The sequence below is a fragment of the Schistocerca gregaria genome, chromosome 7 (genome assembly GCF_023897955.1).
Source record: "Schistocerca gregaria isolate iqSchGreg1 chromosome 7, iqSchGreg1.2, whole genome shotgun sequence".
Lineage (NCBI taxonomy): Eukaryota > Metazoa > Arthropoda > Insecta > Orthoptera > Acrididae > Schistocerca > Schistocerca gregaria.
The window spans coordinates 184,580,912-184,597,431 of record NC_064926.1 but is presented as its reverse complement, the minus strand read 5'-3'; the positions used below and the strand labels follow the sequence as shown (position 1 = coordinate 184,597,431).

Below are 16,520 nucleotides of genomic sequence, written 5' to 3'. Positions count from 1 at the left end.
TAGTGTTTCTCCATTTTCGTCAGTTAAAACTGCAGTGCCAAACATGTATATGCGCTCTACTATACACATATGGTGTGTTCCAAAATGATCTTTACAACTTTGATCTTTTATATTTTAGAAATGGGAATAGTTAGAAAGGTGCACTTTTCAGCATAATGTTCACACAACATAAACCTGATTTTTTTTCCCTTTTTTTTTCCATGTTTGTTATTGAGTGGCCACTCTCCCACAGTTGGCACAATGTGTGGAATGGTTGGTACAGACCAGATCCAACACCAAGGTCCTGTGGAACCCCATTACATTTTTTCTTTGGGTGAGACTTGTGAGCCTGCATTCAATTTGGCTTTTTCAGCATAGAAAATCATTCTAAACTGCGGTAAGTTAGCCATATTTCCCAAAAAATAAATTCACTGACAATCTTAAAATTAATCACAGATAAAAGAGAACTGTAAAAGAACAAACAGACTAACCGAGGAAAAGTATAAGACTTTTTTTTAAAAACGAGAACTACACAACACCTGCACTATTTACTTAGTGCTTTGGTCACTACTGGTTTCATGGCCAAAGTTTAATTAGCAAGCATTCATGTTCAGTGAAGTCTGCAAATCTTAAATTGCACTACCTGGCACACAACATGAATCAGATAACATTTTGGCCACTGAGGAGACTTCGTGAATATGAAACAATTCATGTATGTAGCATGTAGGACAACAACCTGCTGTCTTTGATGAGTTCAAACACATGACAACATGGTTTCATCCCCGAAATTAGTACGTTCAAAATAAATAAATCAATAGCGTAGCTCTAGAAGAGTTATTGCCAAAAATAACGTATCACCAATGGATCTAAATAAGTTATATACATAAAAAAGGACGATTATGAAAGCAGATGACATTTAACACATCTGGAAAAAGAAAACTAGGAGGAGGATTGCCCAATGTAGGACATAAACTTGAGCAACTGACACTAACGAAATACCGCATGCTATTAGAACAGCACCTGCTGTCTTGCTCATAGTGGTATTAAATGAAAATGAATAACAGTACGGTCTGTTGGTGGTAATTATTACATGCTCTTCCACCTTGTCACAGTTCATACTATCTAGAATTAACTTGGAAAAGCCCACAATTTTCAAAACAATTGATATGGGTAGATATGGTGTCAAAACTACTGATTTCCAAATGATATAATAATAATGCTTCATTATGACATAAAGAATGCTACTGGTTGGAAAATTTATTACACGTATTGTTCACGTACAGACTTGTTGGCATCCTTGGTGTTTCCCTAAGACAAGAGATGACAATAAACTCAGCTCATGACAAGAGTACAGCATGTCTTTGAAAAGTATTTTAAGTAGGATCCACAATGAAAAGCAGAATGTGTTGCACAACATGAAAGCATGCCACACACTTCGTGCACTGTCACACACAAGGGAAATACAGAAGCGTCCGATCCCGCCCGTCTGCTTTGACACATGACATCACAAATATGGTGGAAATGACCATAAACCACGATTCCAATATGGCGCTTATAAAGTCGTTACGTGCACATTATGAGGACGAAAAAAAAAAAAATCAAAAAAACAAACACACACACTTTCCACAAAAAGCCTAATGACACTAACGGGACAAGTGTGGGGAATGGGGTGTTTTTAGGTGGGGGCAAACTAAATATTAACAAATTTAGCCACCCACCCCCATACAAAACCACACAAAATGACAAAAAAAACCCGACATTGTAAAACTCCCCAGATACCACTAAACACAATATCATCTGGAATCGGACACTTCCCTTGACCTATGTAGGTCAACAGCAGCTCCCGATCCCATGAATTAGGATCTAACACTTCCCTTGGCCTATATAGCTCAGAATCATCTCCTGATACCAATACCAACATACACAGCCACACATTGGGATCGAACACTTCCCTTGATCTGCGCACTGTTAATTTTATCCATCATATCCATCCCTGAACAAAAACAACAACCGAATAATTTCACTAAAATTACCACATGATGTACAGGGAACAACACTAAATTAACCTTCACACAAAATCGTTAACTCACTGAAACAAATTCCACTACAAACACAGCCAACACTCAAACTGTTCTGGATAATGAGCAAAAGCAAACCGAGCCCATTACACCACATAAACAAAAACCCTGAAAATACCACCAGAGAGCACACCAAACCACAACACGACGACATGTACAAAAATGCCACACTCGCAAACCAAACTCCGCACCATCATGACGTCACACACGACAACACTCTTACGTCACGGGTCAAAGCCGACGCATGGGATCAGACGCGTCTGTCAACCCCACACAAGCTACAGAAGTTGCAAATTTACATATTAATTCATCCATCATGCATTCTAAACCAGGTAATCTGGACATGTGAATGTGAAAACTGATATAATTCTTTTGTGACTCCATTGCTGAAAAGTTTAGTATTGTGAAAAGTATACAGTTATCTGTGGCTGTGTTCAAAACTGGCTTCTACAATCCAAGGAACAATCTAATGATGTCTTCTGTGCTTTATTAAATTATTCACAGCCTATGTGTAATGTTTATATATGTATTGTGTAGCCATCAATTATCACATATTTAATTTGTTCCACATTTCTATTCACCTGCAGTTCTTCACAAACTGCAAAAGCAAGATGAATGTGTGTATGTTATAGTGCCTACTACATTACTGTAAAACATACACATGCACTTACAAAATTATCACTTTCACAATTAATTACATGAGGATCTACAGTTCAATATGGATTCCTACACTCTGCATAACTTGGAATGTTTTACATTAACTACTAATTGACAGAGGTGAAAGAAGTGATAAATGACAGAAACAATCTCAGAGACCTTCGTATTTGTAATCTAATCTCAACTCTCCCACAGAGCCATATATATGTAGGACCTAATACTTATGCACAAAAAATATCACAAAAATTATTCATTTTATTTTCAAGTGGGTCTATAGTAAAATGAGTAAGAATATCACCACACTTAAATTATATAAAATCCTTAGTACATGAAATGTTTGTTGACAAACATCCACTGACATAAAAAAAGTGTCTTTGTAGTTCCAGTATGAAGAAAAACAAATTTCACCATTCAAAGGTTCTGGCATCATCTATGAATTACAGGACGAATCATGATAGTTAATCGTCCCATTATATACGACTCACCACTTACTTACATCATTTGCTAAAACCTTAGAAATTATTAAAATATACAAAATGTAAATAAGCTGCACTCTGATACAACCGCATATCTGTTCGTAACGGCTAGTCAACAGAGCAATTCCAACAGTGCGTCTTACATTGTGCCATACACAAAATTATATATATATACATATGAATAAAACTCAAACAAATATTCACTAACCTGCAAATACTGCATACTTGATCCCGGTTTTCAGACGGACTAGATTCTTCCAAAGGGCTCGATCGACTTCCGCTAAAGCCTTCGCCGAAAAGATCCAAGTCGTTTTCTTCGGTTGTTTCCACCATATCCATGTTCTTTCCTTCACGCAAACAATAAATCGAGTCTGCGAGAATTTTGCAGTTCCCTGGCAACGATTCACACCTTAACTGAAGTTGTGAGTGGCGTCAAGCAGACCTGTAGATCAAGAATAATACAATTTTTAGAATGCTTTTTTAAACGGTACATTTAGTTGCGGGTTTCAGACCAACAAAAATTGACATTAGGTGTCCTTGGAAGGTTTCGTTTAATGTAACTACACTAAAACTTTTTTCCTTCATTAAAAAATACAAAAGCCTTTGAATCACCCACGAAACGAGAAGAGTTTAACAATATTGAACATCAAATTATTTACTATGAGTAAACTTTTAGCTCACAGCACCGGACTGGTGCTACAAATGGCAGAGTTTGTGAGGTCAAACACAGACGTCACTTTAATACAAAACCGTAAGAGTTTGGCCTTTAATTGCCATATTCTTATATTCACATTCTAAAGACGCAACTCTCCAAAAAATTTTAAAATAAAAAGGTTGTTGTTAACAATGGATCATCACAAATGTAGTGTACTATCTCGGAAAGAACTTACCACAGCCATGGCAAATGGCGCGAACATATCATGCGGCAACCGAGTATCCCACTCATTAAACAGACTATTGATAAGCAAATTTTGACATCTGCGCACCACAATACAGGCTACTTAATCAGCATATATGATCTAGAAAACTTAACGAAGGAATTTACTGTACGGAAGTTTTTAGTAACTTTATAACCTCCACAACGATGCTAAAAATTATGTAATTGTGTTGGCAGTTCCGATCTTGCTGGTAGCAGTCTTGTTCATTAGGTAATCCAGTTGTATTGCAGATCGTTGGAAACAAGAGCGTATCAGTCTTTAAAATAAAAAATAAACAGCTAACAATTTACTTATGATTTTTTCTAGTCATAAAATGAAACAATTAAGACTGTAAAACAATTAACGACCATTGCACTTTCATTGGCATTGCTTAAAAATCAACAACCATCGCAAGAATGTCTGCATGAATGAGGTAATTTCGAAATCTCTATTACATAGACATGAGCCTTGTCGAACTACACCGTGGACAGCGAAAGGCGTGAAATTCGTGACAAAAATTAGACGGAGTAAACCGAAGACTTTCTATTGTTCAGGCTTTCTGCCAATGTTCCCGAAAACAAAATGTACTCTATTTTTATGAAAATCGTGTTCGTCTACTACGTTCCATCCTAGCACTTAGGCGTGTAGACGAATTAACACAAGACAATACAACATTCTTGCAATGCAACAAGAGTCTAGTTATGGGTTAGTTCACATAGTAACACGGCCCATTCGCATTCCACTACATGTTGTCTTTAGATGAAAATTTGCTTTCTAAATTCGAAGACTGTTCGGTGGCAACTTTTTATAATAGCGGCTAATTAACATAGGCAATAAAAACTTTTTAAGTTCAATTCAGAACAAATTAACAAACAACCAGAATAGCATACTTCAACGTAAGAAGCGGAGGTGTTTTTTAAATATTGCATTCCTATCAGAAAGAAGTTCCCAAATAGCAAAGAATTTTTCTTACTGGACATGTTATCAATTCGATGGGTTTTTCTACCTCTGACATTTACAGAAACTACTTACATTAACATTGTGAAACAAAAATCATTGTTTCAGTGAACACCAATAGATAAATGACAAAACTTTGGCTCTTATATTGCATACAACTATGTTTATGTTGATGATGAAAAAATTGTTCTACAGTTATCGTTCACGCGATAACCAGATCTTGTAATTGTTTCACGTAATGTTACTTATGAATGTTTTCCTCTATTGTTACAGTTCTCGAGAATTTATGGTAAAAATGTATATACTTTGTGGGCGAGTGGGTGTTCGTGGGCACCATGGATAAAGAAAGAAGCAAAGGCGATAGCTTTTTACACATACTTTCTCTAGTAAGGATATATCAATTTAATTCTAATTACCTGCGTAGTCAACTAGAAATATTTTCCACGCAATAATAGAACCGGTTCTTTCTTAAATTTACGATTTTCATCCAGCACAAGAAGAATAACATATAGTCAGATTTCAAGACCGAAAATAAAATCTCTTTTTTAACTCAAGTACAAACAGTATACTCATTAATGTGTCAATAGCATGTCGGAAACAGACCGATCTAAATATCAATATAAAAAATTACGCATTACCGCTATAATATTGTGCTTATTTACGTACCAGTATCCTAAAATCAATTTACGTACCAGTATCCTAAAATCAGTACACAAATGTCACGAATTATCAACAAAGTTACCACTGCTAATGCTTGCCATATCACTATAATAGAAGAGTACACATTAATTCATTTTTTAATCGTTAATTGTTGTAATCTAACTTAAACAAATGCGAAGCGTTTACTGGTCAAAGTATCGACTGGATATTTTAAGGATGTCTCTTTCTCCGATGTGATGTATTTAGTAGTGTTATGTACGTATCTTAATTTATCAAATAAGCTCGGCACACACATTACTTAACACTGAACTGCTACAGTGTTAAAAATCTGCCCTTTGCCTAAAATGAATACGTGATTGATTTCATATATATATATATATATATATATATATATATATATATATATATATATATATATATATATATATATATTCTAAATTCTCATCCAAATGAAAAGAAATTTAAAAGTTGCATACCCACTACGTTATGTCAGGAAGATTACTGTCAGAGCAGTAGGAATCTATATATTTCATAAATGACTGTAATTTGTCACAACTAACGTGTATACTTCCGTATTTAGAGCATGGAAAAGGTGTTCAGTGTGAGCAATGTCCTGGTTAACTCGCGCGTGGAACAAACTTGTGCTTCGTACTTCCCTAGTTCTCTCTGCACTTATTCGTGTAATCCTCAATCCACACGTCCCCTCATCTGTCTTTGCAGTAGTTGGTTATATCTCAATGCACCTGTGTTGCAGTTTAACAGCTTTTTCTTTTTTGACAAGAGCAACATTAAAACTGGAACTCATTGGTTATTTATTTCGACAGTAAGTCACCAAACTTCCAGATACTAACGCCTAAGCTATTTACATCTTTACGATAAATGCAGTGAGATGATACTTACAGAATTAGTTGTAATTAAATAATATTATGATCTGACAACAACAAATTGGTAATTAGTTCTCTACCCACCAAAACAAAACACAGTAAAATTCATTTCTTTAAAATCAGTCTGTGTAATGTTTTAACACGCAAAACATAAAGTGACAACTCAAATGTCTAGATAAAAAGCCTTTTCCGCTACATCGGTGTTGTATCTTTTTTTAAATAAAAGGACTTGTGAAATTACGCTACAACTCAACTAATCCCATGAGGCAAAAATACTAGTCACCTCCTGACAAGAGCCAAATATCCGGTCGCACTGAAGCACTCACTACGTTTACATCCAACACATCTTTTGGAAGACGAAAACCAAAGTTTGGAAACCGGTTTTTGCTGTCATATTTGCATGTACAGGCCTAGAGCGGATTTTCTACCACAATCAGATATGGCGCCTTGAAAGCAGCTATTTCACTTTCTTATTTATTCTGCACAATCGATATTTCTCTTTAGATAAATATTATAGGTGCAGACAGCTTCATGCTCAATCTAATATTTCTACTTCTCCTTCTGTGTACAAAATGTCACTCCGTCCACATTATCTGGAAATTTTAAAAAAAGGACAAGTAACCTGACAACCCGAGCACATTTCGGAAAGGGTTGTGAGTTTACAAGGAAGCGAATATCGGTTGCGGGAGTGGAAAACGGTAACTAGAATACGATTTCCAGACTCGGTTTTAGACAGGTATTGGGAAAATTGTTTATATAATGCAGTGGTGTACAACTTCTACCAAGTAGTCATATGACCCTCCACCGATGATGTAAGACTTGGCACTGATACGAAGTGATGTGAATCTACCAGTTGGATGTACCCAATCTATCGCAGTGATGAAGTGATATAAAGGCTGAAAAAGATATTGTATTTAGACATGACCATGACCACACCGTGAACGAATTTTCCAGATTTGTTGCGGTATAAACGCGGTGTAGCCAAACAAGGAATAGTGTGCCACTTACAGTCATGTAGTACGTTGTAAGATCACTGGTCTAAACAGGCCCTAATCAATAAGTGCTGGAGATGAATGTCACACCTTGCCACTCCAGTCGGTTCCAAACACGACAAGAATTTATGTAGTCGTCGAATGCAGATCCATTTCAACCAGTTTCCAAGCGAATATTATGGAGTAAAGTTCATGCAAAGAATATCTGGTGCAGGGTACTTCGCAAAAGACTATCGTTCAAGGTGATATTGAGTCCATTATCGAGGACAGAGACCGTGTAACATGGCAGTTGCGTGGTATCTCCTAAGAACGACTATTTTTTTAGCTGATGCATAACATCTACACTACATTGGAAGAAAAATTAAAACTTTGATTAAAACCAAATTCGTTCCATTTTTAAGGCATTTAAAGTCAATAGAGAATATTAGCCTTATTCTTTGTATCCTAAAAGCTCTTAAAATCACTGTTCCCACAGAAAAAAAATTTAAAAAAAAAAACAGAAGCACTGACTGCACATTTTCTGCAGTGAATGATTGAATTATATTAATTTTTAATTTTAACAAGAGCAAAGTCTTTCAAACTTTAACCATTTCTCTATTTACAGGAGATGACTTTATAAAAATATTCCCTCATACCTAGACTGCTGCAAACTGCTCAATCACTCTCTCAAAATCACATTTCTCTGTCACACCTTTCCTCCTTTAAATATTAAGCAGAACAAAGTCACTGAGCCTAATTTTATTATAGGTGTGGTGAGATACGAAAACATAGACTTCTCAAGGCTAGAGACAGAAGCAGCATCTTCAGCATGATTTTGATGATATTCTTAAGATCAGGAAGACACTTTTGGCACCTTATTTAACGATGAACAACAGGAGTTCTTTTGGTCTTGATAGGCCAGTTGGCATCGAGTTTAACAATGATCAGCAAGAGTTCTTCTGCATAACGTGATTACTTTGCAGTTCAAAGTTGAGAGCCTAGTAGAGAGTTCATCGAATGACTTTCAGGCTATTTCTCTACTATTCCACTCTCAAACAGCGCATGAGAAAAACGAACACTTAAATCTTTCCATGCAGGCTCCAAATTCTATTATTTTATTACATGCCCACACTTTGCTGTGGTTCAATCTACTTAAATGGAAAAAAAGGAAAAGAGGAAGCCACGTTTCTAATTCATAGTGGAATTTGACATACGTATTAATCTCCTTCTCCCCCATGTCGCTGTCGATCTCCACCTCCTCCCTTCTTTGTCCATTTCTTCCTCTTTCTCCCTCTCTCTACACGCCACCTGCTCCCCCTCTCTCTGTCGATCTTCTCCTCCATGCCCTCTCTCTTTCTCCATTTCCTCATGGCCCCTTTCTATCCCCCCTCTCTCTCTGTCTCTCACCTTCTCGCCTATCATCCATCTTCTCCTCCCTCCTCTCTCTCCACCTCCTTCTGCCCCCACTCTTTGTCCATGTCCTCCTTCCCATTTTCTATGTCAGTTACCTCCCACCTTCTGTCCATCTCCTCTTCTAATCTCTCGCTGACTTAGTTTTTTTTATTGATATTGCAAATTAAAATTCTGTATAGTACTCTTATCATAAATCAAGAAACCATAAATACAAATTTCACATTTGGTAACAACATATACCTATTGTATAATGTGTCCCTATTAAGAAAATTATATAAATTTGTGTCTTACACATATTTGAAAAATAGGTAAATAAAACCACATACATATACCAATTGAACACCGTGTCAAAATTTCAAAGCAATCGTTCAAGAATTTTGTGGAGATAAATGATTTTGAACAAATCAACATTTACATTTTAATAACGTTTCCATTTATATTACATATATAGAAGATGGTATTCCAGTAGGTATATAACAACACCTGAGTATCTGAATGCAAAATTGTGTCAAAATTTGAAAGCAATCCCTGAAGAACTTTTGGATATCTGACATTCTGAAGAAACAAACATCCATATGTGTAGTTATATATAGACTGTCAGTGTTTCTGATCGCAAATTGCAGAAAGTTGTTGACCAAATACTTTCCAATTTTCGACACAATTTGCGATGGAATATGCATACGTTTTTCTATACCTATTTTTAAACATATGTAACATATAATATGGGAATGTTCTTACAAAGAACTCAAAAAATTACACACACACACACACACACACACACACACATATATATATATATATATATATATATATATATATATATATATATATATATATATATATATATATATATATATGGTGTTACAAAAAGGTACAGCCAAACTTTCAGGAAACATTCCTCACACACAAATAAAGAAACGATGTTACGTGGACATGTGTCCGGAAACGCATAATTTCCATGTTAGAGCTCATTTTAGTTTCGTCAATATTTACTGTACTTCCTCGATTCACCGCCAGTTGGCCCAAGGTAATGTTGACTTCGGTGCCTGTGTTGACATGCGACTCATTGCTCTACAGTACTAGCATCAAACACATCAGTACGTAGCATCAACAGGTTAGTGTTCATCACGAACATGGTTTTGCAGTCAGTGCAATGTTTACAAATGTGTAGTTGGCAGATGTCCATTTGATGTATGGATTACCACGGGGCAATAGCCGTGGCGCGGTACGTTTGTATCGAGACAGATTGCCAGAACGAAGGTGTCCCGACAGAAGACGTTCGAAGCAATTGATCGTCGTCTTAGGAAGCACGGAACATTCCAGCCTATGACCCACGACTGAGGAAGAACTAGAACGACGAGGACACCTGCAATGGACGAGGCAATTCTTCGTGCAGTTGACGATAACCCGAATGTCAGTGTCAGAGAAGTTGCTGCTGTACAAGGTAACGTTGACAACGTCACTGTATGGAGAGTGCTACGGGAGAACCAGTTGTTTGCGTACCATGTACAGAGTGTGCAGGAACTATCAGTAGCATGGGGGGAAGGGTTTATTAGTTATTGGGAGTTCCAGCGTTAGGCGGGTGATGGAGCCCCTTAGGGACATAGCGAAAAGGTCGGGGAAGAATGCCAGTGTTCACTCTGTCTGCTTGCCGAGGGGTCTCATCCGAGATGTGGAGGAGGCCCTACCGGCGGCGATAGAGAGCACTGGGTGCGCTCGACTGCAAATTGTTGCTCATGTCGGCACCAATGACTCCTGCCGTCTTGGTTCAGAGGTCATCCTCAGTTCGTACAGGCGGTTGGCGGAGTTGGTGACGGCGGAAAACGGCGCTCGTGGGGTGAAATCAGAGCTAACTATTTGTAGTATCGTTCCCAGAACCGATCGCGATCCTCTAGTTTGGAGCTGAGTGGAAGGCTTAAACCAGAGGTTCAGGCGATTCTGCGGAGATCTGGGGTGCAAATTTCTCGACCTCCGCTATCAGGAGGAGAAATGTAGGGTCCCCCTGAATAGTTCAGGCGTGCACTACACGCCGGAAGCGACTACAAGGGTAGAGGAGTACGTGTGGAGTGTACATGTGGTTTTTTTAGGTTAGACAATGCCCTCCCTAGGCCCGACAAGACGCCTCGTGAGACGTGGCAAGGTAGGAGTAGGCAAAATGCAACAGGGAATAACAATATTAATGTGCTAATAGTAAACTGCAGGAGCGTCTACAGAAAGGTCCCAGAACTGCTCTCATTAATAAACGGTCACAACGCCCATATAGCACTAGGGACAGAAAGTTGGGTGAAACCAGACGTAAACAGTAATGAAACCCTAAACTCGGATTGGAATGTATACCGCAGAGACAGGCTGGACAGTGAAGGGGAGGCGTGTTTATAGCGATAAGAAGGGAAATAGTATCGAAGGAAATTGACAGAGATCCGAAACGTGAAATAATTTGGGTGAAGGTCACGGTTAAAGCAGGCTCAGGCATCTATAGCCCCCCTGGCTCAGCAGCTGTTGTGGCCGAACACCTGAAGGATAATTTGGAAAATATTTCGAGTAGATTTCCCCACCATGTTATAGTTCTGGGCAGAGATTTTAATTTGCCAGTTACAGACTGGGAGACTCAAACGTTCATAACGGGTGGCAGGGACAAAGAATCCAGTGATTTTTTTAAGTGCTTTATCTGAAAACTACCTTGAGCAGTTAAACAGAGAACCGACTCGTGGCGATACCATATTAGGCCTTCTGGTGACAAACAGACCCGAACTATTTGAAACAGTTAACGCTGAACAAGGAATCAGCTATCATAAAGCGGTTACTGCATCGATAATTTCAGCCGTAAATAGAATTATTATAAAAGGTAGGAAGATTTTTCTGTTTAGCAAAAGTGGCAAAAAGCAGATTACAGAGTACCTGACGGCTCAACACAAAAGTTTTGTCTCAAGTACAGATAGTGTTGAGGATCAGTGGACAAAGTTCAAAACCATCATACAATATGCGTTAGATGAGTATGCGCCAAGCAAGATCGTAAGAGATGGAAAAGAGCCACCGTGGTACAACAACAGAGTTAGGAAACTGCTGCAGAAGCAAAGGGAACTTCACAGTAAACATAACCATAGCCAAAGCCTTGCAGACAAATAAAAATTGCGAGAAGCGATATGTAGTGTGAGGAGGGCTATGCGAGAGGCGTTCAATGAATTCGAAAGTAAAGTTCTATGTACTGACTTGGCAGAAAATCCTAAGAAATTTTGATCTACTGTCAAAGCGGTAGGTGGATCAAAACAAAATGTCCAGACACTCTGTGACCAAAATGGTACTGAAACAGAGGATGACAGACTAAATGCAGAAATACTAAATGTCTTTTTCCATAGCTGTTTCACAGAGGAAGATTGCACTGTAGTTCCTTCTCTAGATTGTCGAACATATTACAAAATGGTAGATATCGAAATAGACGACAGAGGGATAGAGAAACAACTAAAATCACTCAGAAGAGGAAAGGCCGCTTGACCTGATGGGATACCAGTTCGATTTTACACAGAGTACGCAAAGGAACTAGATAACAGAATGCAGCATGTCATTCTCAATGGAGAGAAGTCTTCCAAAGTAAGAGTGATTTCAGGTGTGCCGCAGGGGAGTGTCATAGGACCGTTGCTATTCACAATATACATAAATGACCTTGTGGATGACATCGGAAGTTCACTGAGGCTTTTTGCAGATGATGCTGTGGTGTATCGAAAGGATGTAACAATGGAAAATTGTACTGAAATGCAGGAGGATCTGCAGCGAATTGACGCATGGTGCAGGGAAGTAGGTTACAGTACGCATGTTCGCCCACTGTTTGAATACTGCTCAGCAGTGTGGGATCCATACCAGATAGGGTTGATAGAAGAGATAGAGAAGATCCACCGGAGAGCAGCGCGCTTCGTTACAGGATCATTTAGTAATCGCGAAAGCGTTACGGGGATGATAGATAAACTCCAGTGGAAGACCCTGCACTAGAGACGCTCAGTAGCTCGGTACGAGCTTTTGTTAAAGTTTCGAGAACATACTTTCACCAAAGAGTCCAGCAGTATATTGCTCCCTCCTATGTATATCTCGCGAAGAGATTATGAGGATAAAAACATAGAGATTAGAGCCCACACAGAATCATACCAACAATCCTTCTTTCCACGAACAATACGAGACTGGAATAGAAGGGAGAACCGATGGAGGTACTCAGGGTACCCTCCGCCACACATCGTCAGGTGGCTTGCGGAGTATGGATGTAGATGTAGATGTGATTGGCCTCCAGGGGGGAACACTTCTGCGAATGGTTCATACAACAATTTGTCAATCCTCATTTCAGTGCAGATGTTCTCTTTACGGATGAGTCTTCATTCCAACGTGATCAAATCGTAAATTTTCACAATCAACATGTGTGGGCTGACGAGAATCCGCACGCAATTCTGCAATCACGTCATCAACACACATTTTCTGTGAACGTTCTGGCAGGCATTGTTGGTGATGTATTGATTGGGCCCCATGTTCTTCCACCTACGCTCAATGGAGCACGTTTTCATCATTTCATACGGAATACTCTACCTGTGCTGCTAGAACATTTGCCTTTACAAGTATAACACAACATGTGGTTCATGGACGATGGAGCTCCTGCACATTTCAGTCGAAGTGTTCGTACGCTTCTCAACAACAGATTCGGTGACCGATGGATTGGTAGAGGCGGACGAATTCCATCGCCTCCCCGCTCTCCTGATCTCAACCCTCTTGACTTTCATTTATGGGGGAATTTGAAAGCTCTTGTCTACGCAACCCTAGTACCAAATGTAGAGACTCTTCGTGCTCGTATTGTGGATGGCTGTGATACAATTATCCATTCTCCAGGGCTGCACCAGTGCATCAGGGATTCCATGCGACTGATGGTAGATGCATGTATCCTCGGTAACGGAGGACTTTTTGAATATTTCCTGTAACAAAATGTTTGAAGTCACGCTGGTACGTTCTGTTGCTGTGTGTTTCCATTCCATGATTAATGTGTTTTGAAGAGAAGTAATAAAATGAGCTCTAACACGGAAAGTAAGCGTTTCCGGACACATGTCCACATAAAGTATTTTCTTTTTTTGTGTGTGAGGAATGTTTTCTGAAAGTTTGGCAGTCTCTTTTTGTAACACCCTGTATATTAAAGGAAGAGGTACCTAAAACACACACCGAGCGAGGTGGCGCAGTGGTTAGCACACTGGACTCGCATTCGGGAGGACGGCGGTTCAATCCCGTCTCCGGCCATCCTGATTTAGGTTTTCCGTGATTTCCCTAAATCGTTGCAGGCAAATGCCGGGATGGTTCCTTTGAAAGGGCACGGCCGATTTCCTTCCCAATCCTTCCCTAACCCGAGCTTGCGCTCCGTCTCTAATGACCTCGTTGTCGACGGGACGTTAAACACTAACCACCACCACCACCTAAAACACACCTGTATTAGAATGCAATGTTGGGTCAATATTTCAAAGCATTCGGTCAAGAACTTTCATATTCACAGTTATGAACAAATTATATTACAATTTATTTACACAGATGATGATCAATTCTTCCTATGTAGGTGGACATAAAATATATCTTCGCATTCAAAGGAGAAATTTGATGACTGAAATTTCATTAGAAGATCCTGCTGCAACGAAAAACACCTTTGTTTTAATCATTTCCACACCACTTCGTTAATCATATCAGAAATGGTTCAAATGGCTCTGAGCACTATGGGTATTAACTGCTGTGGTCATCAGTCCCCTAGAAGGTAGAACTACTTAAACCTAACTAACCTAAGGACATCACACACATCCATGTCCGAGGCAGGATTCGAACCTGAGACCGTATTAGTCGCGCGGTTCCAGACTTTAGTGCCTAGAACCGCTCGGCCACTACCGCCGGCGTTTATCATATCCCTGGTACTGTTTCCCCTGTTTAGTGGTAGTACAAATCGAACTACCCTTTGAACTTCTTAATTCTTCAATGTCATCCGTCAGTCCTATCTGATGCCTATCCCACACTGCTCAACAATACTAGAGAAGAGGACAGACAACCATAGTGTAGGCAGTCCCTTTAATAGATGTACTGAGTTCTCAACTTCGGGTCACTTTCGCAACATCATCTATGTGATCATTCCAATTTAAGTTATTCAGTATTGTAATCCCTAAGTAGTTAGTTGAACTTGTAGCCCCACTTTTCATTATTTAAAGTCAGTTGCCTGTTTTCACACAATGTGGATATCTTGTCTAAATCATTTTGCAGTTGGTTCTGATAATCTGACGAATTTACAAGATGTTAAATGACAACATCATCTGTAAACAGTCTAACAGGGCTGCTCAGATTGGCTCCTAATGGTTTATATGGATCATAAACATTAAAGGGCCTGTAACACTTCCTTTGGGAAAGCCAGATATTACTTCTGTTTTACTTGATGACTTTCCATCAGTTACGACTATGAGCTTTTTGACAAGAAATCGCGGAACCTGTTGCACAACTTAGACGATTCTGATTAAAGTCACTTGTGAGTAACTGTGTCAAAAGCATTCTAGAAATCTAAAATTATGGAATCAATTTGACATCCCTGCCGATAACACTCATTACTTCCTGAGAACAAAGAGCTATCTGTGTTTCACAAGTACAATACTTTCTATATCAGAGGTAGTTATTTGTCTATAATTCGTTTTCTTTGAGGTAATTCTTAATATTCGAACATAAAATATGTCCCAAGATCCTACTGTAAATCGACATTAGTAATACGGGTCTGTAATTCAGCAGATTACTCCTGTTTCCTTTCTTGAGGATTGATGAGACTTGTGCAACTTCCTACTTTTTAGGCACAGATCTTTCGAAGGGCAAGAGTTTGTGTATGGTTGCCAAGTATGGAGATATTGTATTGGCATACTCTGAAAGGACCTAACTGCTGTGTAATCTGGAGCAGAGTGATTTAAGCTTCTTCGCTACACCAAGGATATCTGCATCTAAGTTACTAAAGTTTGGTGTTGTTCTTGATTCGAATACTGGAATATTTACTTCGTCTGCTTTAGTGGAAGCATTTCAGGAAACCCTGTTTAGTAATTTTGCTTTAGTGACACTGTCTTGAGTAAAATTTCCATTGCTATTGCGGATTGAAGGTATTTATTGCGTCTTGTCACTAGTGTACTTTACATGTGACCTGAATCTCTTTGGGTTTTCTGCCAGGTTTCGATACAAAGTTTCGCTATGGAAACAATTAAAAGCATCTCGCATTGAAAATCGAGCTACATTTAAGTTTCTGTAAAACTTCGACAATCTTGGGGATTTCGCATTCTTTTAAATTTGGTATGCTTTCTTCATTGCTCTAGAATAGTGTTCTGACCTGTTTTGTGTGCCATTGGGACTCAGTACCATTCTTATTAATTTATTTGGTATATATCTCTCAATTGCCCTCGGTACTATTTCTTTCAATTTAAGCCACGACTTGTCTATGCTTACATAATCAGACTAAAAGGAGTAAAAACTGTCTCTTAGGAAGGCGTCAAACGAATTTTTGTCT

General features: G+C 38.7%; 1 protein-coding gene across 6 annotated transcripts in view; it reads right to left on the bottom strand.

Moving 5' to 3' along the window:
• Nucleotides 1-5,889, bottom strand: part of LOC126281189 (B-box type zinc finger protein ncl-1-like) — a 142,895-nt gene extending 137,006 nt beyond the window's left edge. For 2 of the 6 annotated variants that reach the window (XM_049979893.1, XM_049979896.1), the window contains exons 1-2: nucleotides 4,081-4,505; nucleotides 3,399-3,632 (exon numbers count right to left, since the gene is read on the bottom strand). In XM_049979893.1, coding sequence (XP_049835850.1) covers nucleotides 3,399-3,529 — 131 coding nt within the window. In that variant the 5' untranslated portion in view covers nucleotides 3,530-3,632; nucleotides 4,081-4,505. The other 4 variants (XM_049979897.1, XM_049979892.1, XM_049979895.1 and 1 more) reach the window with 4 other exon arrangements.
• Between the last annotated feature and the right edge of the window lie 10,631 nt (nucleotides 5,890-16,520).